Source organism: Paramisgurnus dabryanus, chromosome 3 (genome assembly GCF_030506205.2).
Source record: "Paramisgurnus dabryanus chromosome 3, PD_genome_1.1, whole genome shotgun sequence".
Classification (NCBI taxonomy): Eukaryota; Metazoa; Chordata; class Actinopteri; order Cypriniformes; family Cobitidae; genus Paramisgurnus; species Paramisgurnus dabryanus.
This window is the reverse complement of record NC_133339.1, coordinates 22813674-22824978: the sequence shown is the minus strand read 5'-3', so window position 1 is coordinate 22824978 and position 11305 is coordinate 22813674. Positions and strand designations below refer to the sequence as shown.

The window sequence follows — 11305 nt, the reverse complement described above, 5'->3', positions numbered from 1 at the left end:
ATTGGCCTGTTAATGCCTTTAGTGCACACTGCAAAAAAATATTTTCAAGAAAAAAATCTTAGTATTTTTGTCTTGTTTTCAGTAAAAATATCAAAAAAGTCTTAAATTAAGATGCTTTTTCTTGATGAGCAAAATGACCCAAAATAATAAGTCTAGTTCTTAGACCAAAAATATCAAATTTAAGTGATTTTTTGCATAAAACATGTATTTAGGGTCTAAGAAAAAATTTCAAGATTTTTTTTCTTACCCCATTGGCAGATTTTTTTGCTTGTTTTATGCATAAAATCACTTACATTTTATACATTTTGTCTAAAAACTAGACTTATTACTAGACTTAATTTTTTAGATATTCTTACTGAAAACAAGATTTCTTTTCTTGAAAATCATTTTTTGCAGTGCAGTGCAGAAAATTATATGACAAGAATAAAGTCTAAATGTAACTGGCCCCTCTAACAGTACAACTGGCCCCAGATTGGCTCCCCCCAGTTGAAATGGTCTAGATCCGCCACTGCGGCAAAGTGCAACATATTCTCTTCAAGTATTCTTGTGTATTCAAACTGATCCATGTTCTTTTGTATACAATAAATAGGCCCAACACGGTAGTATGAAAAGCATCCCAATACCATGATTTTTGCACCACCATGTTTAACTGTCTTTACAGTGTACTGTGGCTTGAATTTGGTATCAGGGGGTCGCCTGAGGTTCTGCTAATAACCTAGACCTGAAAAGAAAAATGTTACTCTCATCACTCCACAAATATATTACACATGTTTCTTTGGGACAGATGATGTTATTCTTCTTCATGTTTCTTGCCAACAGCTTAGCTTCAATCGGATCAGATGTCACTGTACTTACGGATCATTTAATCTTAAATCAAAGGTGATGAACGGCTACATCTGATCTTTACCATTCTGACTATTATATATTCCACAATCTGTTTTAACAGTAGTTGCTTGTTTTGCTTGTTTTTCACTTTAGCTGAGCAACCTGAACTCTCCTGCATTTCTTTATACGTTTCCCCTTTCAAATAAAATTTTTGATCAATGTTCCTGCGAGCAATGATGGAACAATCCATTTTACTCAGAAATTCAGCAGCAGATATAGTCTATTTTATAACAATGGGGGAAACATTTGTCCCCTCTTTCTTGACAACAGAACCAGTTTTTTGACAGAATAAATTAATTTTCTAATTAAACTTCACACTGCTATTAGTTTGATTACACTAAATTACAATAAATGAGTTAATTACTTATTTACAAATAGTCTGAATATCATGATCAATGGTTATGGGTAGTTCTCTTTCAAGTACCAAAAAGTGTGTACTTGATGCTTTGACTATTTGCTAATACTCTCTATTTATTTTAAATCGTATTTTGAATATTTAAGGCTTTTTATTAAAGCCATGTTTGAATTTAATTTTAAAGAATTTAAGCATTTTTTCCTAAATCGTTGGTAAAACAAACTGCACTGCTCCCTCCCTTCCAACGAGTGGTGCTAGAGTCCCTTAGTTACATTTGTGTTGTAGCTCTGCTTTAATGTTTGAAGGGGAAAACTTTCCGTGTTATTATTGTATTTACTTCATCGCTTAACTGCAGTGATCTTCATTAAGTAGTAAAATGACTCTGGACTCTGAACTGGATCGTTTGAACACTTTCATGAACGAGCGCTTGATAGATGCTGTGAAGGAGATCATCCTCACTGTCGCCAGGACGGTGCGCGATTATAAAGAGGAAACGGAGCGAGTCCGAAGCGAAAATAAACGGCTAAAAGAAATGTTACGGGACTCAGGATGCTTCCCTGAACAAACAAATCCTGGTATGGTTGTTTAAAGGTGATAATATGAGATAAAACTTTCAAGACATGGTGACTTATTTATAAGCATGTCTAACAAAATGTTTAGGCTACACTGCATGAGACATGTTGTACTAAAGCGCGCTTTTGCAAATGTTTGTATTTGTTGTATTGTATTTACACTTTGAGGTTTGGTTGTACACTATATTTCCACGTTTTTTAATTTATAAAGTAAAATTTGTTTTGTTCTGCCTTTTAAGCTCTCCAGGCTTGTCAGCCTGTTTCTCCTGGGCAGCTCGCGTGGATTCCCAGACAGAAAGAGGATCCAGAATCCCTTAAAGAGATCCAACAGAACCAGAGACAGAGCGAACAATGCCCGCACATTAAACTAGAAGAGTCTGTTTACTCTGACGACACTTGGCAAGAACCTGCAGACTCACCATCAAACGTCAACGACAACACGGATTCACTCTTATGTGTGTCTGAGACAAATCCTGCTGATGATGAAGTAACAGACTTGCCAACCAAAATCAAAGATGAATTCCAAAACCCAAACTTTTCAGGCAATGAGGATGAATTTCAGAGTTGGTCACCACATGATCTAGACCTCTCTTTAAGCACAGCAAACCTCTCCAGATCACAACACCAATATCAACCTACATACACTACCAATAAATCTCCTTCCACTTTATTGAAGCACAGCAGTTTATCTAGTAATGTCCATCAGATTTCAAATCACAAAATATTATGTACCAATACCTGCAAATGTCACAGTAAATGCTGTGAATTGCAAAAGAAGAGAATAGCCAAATTGAGCCCTGTATGGAAGTATTTCTCTTTAAAAGATGGAGACTGTAGCAAAGCAGTGTGCCTTATGTGTAAAACCGTCATATCCCGTGGTCGCAAAGAGTACACCACAACAGCCCTTCTAAGGCACATTCGCGTAAAACATGGTAAATGTTGACATTATCATTTGTCATCCAAGAATTTATTTGCAATGTATTCAGAAGGAAGTCAAGCACGTTGTCTTTGTACTCCTAATGCTCAGTGCATTTAAGTTATGTTTTGAGACGATATGGACGGTTCACCAAGTCCTTCCAAAGGTTTTGATGACTCCCAAATTCTGAATCCACAAATGCCTCACAAAAAACTGATGTTGGGGATGGCTCCACGTGTCAAAATAATGTGAAACACCTGAGTCGAGATTAGCTGATCAGGCACCTCTGTCGAGGCACATGCAAGATCAGGCTGACATGAACAATGACACTAGCGATGATGGACCAAATACAGGATCACTAAGGTATGCATGTAGTATATACTAATATTTAATTAGGATTAAAAAGTAAATCTGTGATTTGATAAAAGGGTCAATGACGTAACGTTAATTATTTTGTGTCCGTATGGTTCAATTAAATGTAAAAGTGTTAAAATTTCAAAATAAAATAAAATTTCCGGTTTTATTTCACTTTGAAAGAATATTTGGGGGATAATTGCAAAAATGTCAATGTGGTGTAACCGGTCTGTGTCAATTAGTGTAACTAGTATTTTTTTATGAAAAATAATTATATTCATGTGTAATAAACTATAATTATCTAGTTTAGTGTAATATTTTATATAAATTTTTTCATCATTTGTCAAAAATTATTAAGAAAACAGAGCTGTTTTCAGCATATGTCAGGTAATATTACAAAAACGCATAGAAATTATTTTTATTTTTTGATGATTACGCTTATATGCCATCAAGGTGAGTAGTTGTAGCGGGACGGCATTCGTCAAACTTTTATGACCCCCTCCCCCCACCCGGTGACAGTTGCTATCTGACAGGTCGTTTTTATGACCCTTTGACAGGGGGGCGGGACCATCAATCAAAATCTGTACAAGTTGTCAACTTTAGACAGAAAGTATTTAATGGTTTTATTGCCGGTCATTTAGAGTGATTGTTTTTCCTGAGTGTGTTTTATGTTAAGCGTATGGTGTCATGTTTAATGACGGCTCGTGTTTAGACATTTGCTGTTTATTGACATTTGATGTCAGATCTCAACCATCCTCCCACCTTTGCTCGCCCCGTGCGCTTCTCAATACTGACTTTCACACCGCGGGTGTGTTGTTGAATCTAAAGTTTTGCAACAGTATAAGTTTATTTAAAGGCAATCACTAATCATATATATATATATATATATATATATATTAGATGTACCTGGCTACGCTTAAAGCCGATGTTTTCTATCGAGCTATAGTTTCTGATCAGACACAAAGTCTGAACTAAATAAAATTTTAAACGGTTCACAAAGTCCGGGAATCTTTTCATGACCTGGTCTACAGTTTCACGCGTATTAAAGATCCGGCGGTGTCTGACAAAGCCTCGGGTGATTGTTCATATCTGTCATTTAAAATAAAGTTAATAAATGTAATTCTGTCCACTATGGCAAAATAGGAATTTATTTTAGATTAGGGGAATCTTTAACCATGTCTCTGATTAAAACTTTTGATTGTAACATCACAAGTTATTTAATGAAATATTCCGTATACGTGTATAGTTTAAGCAATGATCTGATCCATAACCTTCGGAGCCGGCAATACTATAATCTTTAGACGAAAGTCTAAACTAAATAAAATTTTAAACGATTCATGAGTTCCGTGAATCTTTTCATGACCTGCTCTATAGTTTCACGCATATTAAAGATCCGTCGGTGCCTGACAAAGCGCCGGGTGAGCGTTCATATCTGCCATTTTAAATTAATGTTAATAAATGTAATTATGTCCACTATGGCAAAATAGGATTTTATTTTAGATTTAGGGGAATCTTTAACCAAGTCTCTGATTAAGACATGTGTATACGTGCACAGATGGTGACAGAGAAACTTATATATGACGTTAATAAACTTTTAAATGTTTTTAAGACGTATTCACCCCATTTTGGGGTTTTATTTTTAATTAAAGGCTTCTTAAAACATGTGTGAATATGTGTATATTATACAAAGAGTCTTATATTGTCTGCTCTGACAAAAATAAAGTATTTTTTTAGATTTAGGGGAATTGACTGCGTGTGTCTTATAAATACAACTTGATAATACGTTTGTTTTGTAAAGAGACTTCTTTAAAGTCACGCAAGAATAAAATATTTTAGTTGTAACTGGTTAAACTTAAATCTGTTATTATCTATTTAACTATAAGCTGTATTTTTCTGATAAGACACAAAGTTTTTGATGCTGAACTTATGACCGTGTGTGATAGATATTTCACAGCAGGGTCGGTTTGTAATCTAGGTAGAGTCTTTTAAAACTGTAGTGGTAAAATGTAATATGGTAACTCTGTCAAAAAAAAAGTAAAAGGTTTATTTTAGATCATAATCTATTTATGGCAAACATTACTGTATCTAAAAGTTTTTAACAACACAATTTATTTAATGAAATACGCAGTACGTGTATAGCAAGGAATTGTACCAAAACCCCCGTAGGTCGACATTTCTTTAGACTAAATCCTATTTATTTTAAACTATATAAAAGCTGATTCGCTTCACGAGATCTGTGAAGCATTTCAAGCAGGGGGTTCTGTTCAAGCCATTAAAGATCAGGCGGTGCCTGACAAAGCGCAGGGTGAGCGTTCATATCTGCCATTTTAAAATAATGTTAATAAATGTAATTCTGTCCACTATGGCAAAATAGGATTTTATTTTAGATTTGGGACTTTCTTTAACCAAGTCTCTGATTAAAACATGTGAATGCGTGTACCAACGTTGCCAGAAAACGTACGCTGATGCGCACATATATCTGGCGTTAAGAGCCTTTTAAACGTTTTAAGACATTTCACACCCTATTTTGAGTTTAATTCATTAATGTCATCTAATATCGAAGTGTGTACATGTCTATTTACGATAAATGTAACACGGTAAACATTGCCAAAATAAAAGGGTTCTTGAACATGTTATTCCAGGGGGTGTTTTTTGTTTTGCGAGTGTTCGACATATTTATTGATGTGGAAAAAGTTTGTTGTTTGGACGAACAGTTTCAGTCTCTCTCTCTCTCTCTCTCTCTCTCTCTCTCTCTCTCTCTCTCTCTCTCTCTATCACCAGTCCGCTATCAACCAACAGACAACCCCCCAGATGTCTGGACAGAGGGAGTGTTGGTAAAATAAAAGAAACTCAGCCCCCATTGACAAAAAGTAATAGGTTTATTTTAGATTTTCAGGCTTCATTACTCAGATACAGATTAAAGCATGTTATTTCTTATTCGTAATTTAAAGAAACTTAGAAGTTTTAAGACATTTTATCACACATCCTATGATGACATAAACCCTTGTGTTAGCCCTTAGAGGACAACAAAACGGGTGCAAATATTATTTATCAACGTTTGATGTTGTTATAAACCAGGTTGTCACATACGTGACAACAATCATTGCTTTAAAGACAAAACATTTAACAAATTTGACATTTTGTTAAACATGGTTGTGTGCGTCCATAAACACAACAACAGCTAGGACATGGTTCTACATAATATTAAAATCACGGGCGTACGTTAAATAGGTAAACCTTAATTTTTACTAAATAAAATAAAAATAAACTATTTGAACATATTATCTGATATTAGGTTAGGTTTAAGATCGTAACATCGTAAAACCCCCAGCGGATATCGTGCGTGCGTGTATGTGTGTGTGTGTGTGTGTGTGTGTGTGTGTGTGTGTGTGTGTGTGTGTGTGTGTGTGTGTGTGTGTGTGTGTGTGTGTGCGCAATGGCAGTTATCACGTGGTGCGGACCAAACGACCAACGCTGCGGGGGTTGTGAAGCGAAGAATGTTCTGTATAGATGAGAAGTTTTTCCTTCTGAACACAGAACCTTTACCAAAAACGTAACCCCGGATTAACACATCACAGAACAATTTGAACAACCGTGTCGGATTCGTACACACCAGAGGTCTGTTTTATGTTTTGCAGAAACTGTGGAAACTTTTGATGCTGCCAAGGTGTCCGAATTCGCAAACAAACTATCAAACGCAACGCGGCGGAAACAGTGGACACGAGCCTTTTGTTGCTGAGAAGGCGATTGAACTCAGAAACAAACAAGCAAGCAAAGTTGTCTACGAAACTACAGATTCTTGAAAAAGATGGCACAAAGATCATTCGAACGACTACGCAATGGCCAGATGGGGTATGTGTACGGGACCGACCTTTTTAAAGATATGCTTAAAAAGAACTACAAGCGCGAGATGTCCAATCTACTATGTACTGTGATATACAAAGAGGCCAATGTGTGCATGCCTCCAAACTATTGCGAATCTAACGCCGGTCGTGTAACCAGACTCAAGGAAAAAACAGATGGTGTGAAAATTATAGATGGCTCTTTCAATAACATTGTACAGACAGTTGTACAGGCCCAAGAGGAACCCCGTGTGATTATTAGAAAGGCCCTAGAGATATTTTATGAATGTGACGAGGCCGAGTTCTACATCATCAATATCATACTTATGTCGGCCTTTGTAATTGACGTATGCATTGATATCCTTGTAAAGAAACGAGAAATTAATGTGTGTGAAATCATAGAAAATGCCTTAGATTTCATGTTTGAAAAGGGTCTTGGATCATGCATGCACTATCTATGGTATCTAGATAATATCATAACGGTTAATGATGACTAAAAAACCAAACCTGTGAGCCAAGGGTATATTTTACGCAAGTTTTACAGTTGTTTTTTAGTTTTCCAAAAGTTTCATTCTGTTTTATTTTTACTCAACATTATGATGGCAAGCCATGTCCGTCAACAATTGTATACTTTAACAAAAACTACGTTCTAGTAGTTTCAATGTATGGTCACTGTTGTTTTTCATCATTGATTTTGTTTACTGCTTATGTTTTTTGTATGTTTTGATGTACCGATTTCATAAAAACAAAAAATATACAAGGATTTTTGGTCTTAATGTCTGTGTTGTTACCATTAGAACATTTAGACATCTTGTTCAGACAACGTGTGACATTGCTCATTCTTCATATGTTTTTGCAAATCCACACAGAGAAATGTGAAAGATTAATAGAAATTACATGTGGCTACATCACATGTTTTTTCAGAGGCGTAAAAATAAAAGTCAACAGTGTTAGTATGGGGATCTAAAATATCACATGCACGATATGATCCTAATTTTGTTACCTGACGTCTGTCACATAGCCAAAGATCATCTACTTCATGTCTCTACGAATCCTGACAGAGCTTTAGTTTCATATACACAACACATCAAATGTAAACCACGGTAAACTAAATACATTTGACAGTCAAGATCTCTAATTTTCTGACAAGCCCAAAAAAGATGATGAGGTCATCATCAAACATCGCTCACTTTTAAGGTACCGAAAGGTTTTTGTTTATTTTAGTATAACTCAACACTGAAATTTTAGTTAAGTACACAGAAATGCACAGATTTTACGTTTTCAGTATACATGTGTACATCACACAGTGATTTCAGTCTCAACTAGATCGATGATCTATCAATATTAGCCACAAATGTTGTTTGTATGCGTGCTCTGATTTCACAAAACATCCATTTACATTCAAAACCTTTTGGATTCAACGCCTTAAAGTCATCAATGTTATTTCGTTCACATCAAACGCACCAAAATTTTGAATGTGCAAACTGTTTTACTTCGTTTTAAACATGTTTGTGCGGTTTCGGTCTAGATTTTTATAGAAAACTTCAGAACATGACACCATTTTAACATTTACAAAAGGATGAAACATTTTACTTTTAACTGGATCCCATGAGTATGTGTTGCTGTGACAAATACCTTTGATTGTTTGGAAATTATATGAATGCAGAGAAACAACGCAAAAGTTTTGAACTTTAACATAATTTATATGCGTCCTGATTTTTAAAAACAGTAAGCTGTAATGTTTCTTACACACAGATCTAAACACATCACAAGTCTCAATGTTTAATAACATAAAAACCTGTATGCAAAGGTTTGTTGGCGTATTTTTTAGACACAAGCTGTTTATTTTCATCTTTAAACAAATGTGTATGACAAAAGTTGTTCTGCCTGAACTGACACTAAGGATCGATGCCGAAATGTTAAATCTAAGTATTTGCAAAACAACCTTCACCGTCATATAGATGTTTTCAATCTAATGGTACCTGTTTAAATGTGACCATACTGTTTCAAACATTACCAAGTTGTAGATGGTTGTGACTCAAGTTACAAAGGTTTTAACAAACATTACTGTGTGTTTGTGTGTGTTTACAATATCAAATAATGATCAAATTGCTGTTTGTGAAATGAACCGGTCGTGAAAAACGTTGTGATATTTCTACACTACAATGATAACAAATTATGTATTTCTATTACTTGATAAGAAATAAAACACATGTACCACTTTAAACATCTGCGTGATTTATTTAAGTGTAAACCTCATGCCAGTGACTTTGTAATTTATCTTGTTTCGTTTCTATAGTTTATGTAACATTTGTCAAACTCTTTATCGCTTAAGTTATTGTGCAGTAGCCATTAGATAGCTAATTACTTCAGAAAATAATATCACAGATCCCCTGACAGTTAGTACATCATACATGTTGGTAATCTCTTGAAAATTGTTGCTAGAAGATTGCGGTAACTCTTCAACACTGTTTATGTTTTAGATTTATTTACTAAATCTTTCACAGCGAATATAGCAAAAAATGTTTGAAACTGTAAACTTGTAAAATCGTCAGCACCAACATAATACAGAATGCTTAGTTTTTTATTTTTAGTAATCCTTTTAACATAAAACTTGAGAGTCTGTTGCATACAACAGCAATGCGATGAAACACACCGTGACAAACAGTAATGTTTGTTAAAACCTTTGTAACTTGAGTCACAACCATCTACAACTTGGTAATGTTTGAAACAGTATGGTCACATTTAAACAGGTACCATTAGATTGAAAACATCTATATGACGGTGAAGGTTGTTTTGCAAATACTTAGATTTAACATTTCGGCATCGATCCTTAGTGTCAGTTCAGGCAGAACAACTTTTGTCATACACATTTGTTTAAAGATGAAAATAAACAGCTTGTGTCTAAAAAATACGCCAACAAACCTTTGCATACAGGTTTTTATGTTATTAAACATTGAGACTTGTGATGTGTTTAGATCTGTGTGTAAGAAACATTACAGCTTACTGTTTTTAAAAATCAGGACGCATATAAATTATGTTAAAGTTCAAAACTTTTGCGTTGTTTCTCTGCATTCATATAATTTCCAAACAATCAAAGGTATTTGTCACAGCAACACATACTCATGGGATCCAGTTAAAAGTAAAATGTTTCATCCTTTTGTAAATGTTAAAATGGTGTCATGTTCTGAAGTTTTCTATAAAAATCTAGACCGAAACCGCACAAACATGTTTAAAACGAAGTAAAACAGTTTGCACATTCAAAATTTTGGTGCGTTTGATGTGAACGAAATAACATTGATGACTTTAAGGCGTTGAATCCAAAAGGTTTTGAATGTAAATGGATGTTTTGTGAAATCAGAGCACGCATACAAACAACATTTGTGGCTAATATTGATAGATCATCGATCTAGTTGAGACTGAAATCACTGTGTGATGTACACATGTATACTGAAAACGTAAAATCTGTGCATTTCTGTGTACTTAACTAAAATTTCAGTGTTGAGTTATACTAAAATAAACAAAAACCTTTCGGTACCTTAAAAGTGAGCGATGTTTGATGATGACCTCATCATCTTTTTTGGGCTTGTCAGAAAATTAGAGATCTTGACTGTCAAATGTATTTAGTTTACCGTGGTTTACATTTGATGTGTTGTGTATATGAAACTAAAGCTCTGTCAGGATTCGTAGAGACATGAAGTAGATGATCTTTGGCTATGTGACAGACGTCAGGTAACAAAATTAGAATCATATCGTGCATGTGATATTTTAGATCCCCATACTAACACTGTTGACTTTTATTTTTACGCCTCTGAAAAAACATGTGATGTAGCCACATGTAATTTCTATTAATCTTTCACATTTCTCTGTGTGGATTTGCAAAAACATATGAAGAATGAGCAATGTCACACGTTGTCTGAACAAGATGTCTAAATGTTCTAATGGTAACAACACAGACATTAAGACCAAAAATCCTTGTATATTTTTTGTTTTTATGAAATCGGTACATCAAAACATACAAAAAACATAAGCAGTAAACAAAATCAATGATGAAAAACAACAGTGACCATACATTGAAACTACTAGAACGTAGTTTTTGTTAAAGTATACAATTGTTGACGGACATGGCTTGCCATCATAATGTTGAGTAAAAATAAAACAGAATGAAACTTTTGGAAAACTAAAAAACAACTGTAAAACTTGCGTAAAATATACCCTTGGCTCACAGGTTTGGTTTTTTAGTCATCATTAACCGTTATGATATTATCTAGATACCATAGATAGTGCATGCATGATCCAAGACCCTTTTCAAACATGAAATCTAAGGCATTTTCTATGATTTCACACACATTAATTTCTCGTTTCTTTACAAGGATATCAA

The 11305-nt window shown here is 34.6% G+C and overlaps 1 protein-coding gene across 2 annotated transcripts; it reads left to right on the top strand.

Annotated features, from left to right (window-relative positions):
* The first annotated feature begins 1509 nt into the window (after positions 1-1509).
* On the top strand, positions 1510-3172 carry LOC135771314 (uncharacterized). 2 transcript variants are annotated; one of them, XR_010542902.2, is made up of 2 exons: positions 1510-1831; positions 2052-3172. XR_010542902.2 is itself a non-coding variant. In XM_065281548.2 (2 exons), exons 1-2 carry the CDS (start codon positions 1617-1619, stop codon positions 2753-2755), a joined length of 903 nt encoding a protein of 300 aa, XP_065137620.1. In that variant the 5' UTR covers positions 1510-1616; the 3' UTR covers positions 2756-3172. The 2 variants fall into 2 exon arrangements, 1 of the variants encoding a protein (XP_065137620.1); XM_065281548.2 differs by having other exon boundaries at positions 1510-1815.
* Positions 3173-11305: the final 8133 nt, after the last annotated feature.

Coding starts and splice junctions, on each gene's coding strand:
- LOC135771314 (XM_065281548.2), top strand. CDS start 1,617: ATGACTCTGGACTCTGAACTGGATCGTTTGAACACTTTCATGAACGAG. Junction 1,816..2,051: donor CCCTGAACAAACAAATCCTG/GTATGGTTGTTT, acceptor CTGCCTTTTAAG/CTCTCCAGGCTTGTCAGCCT.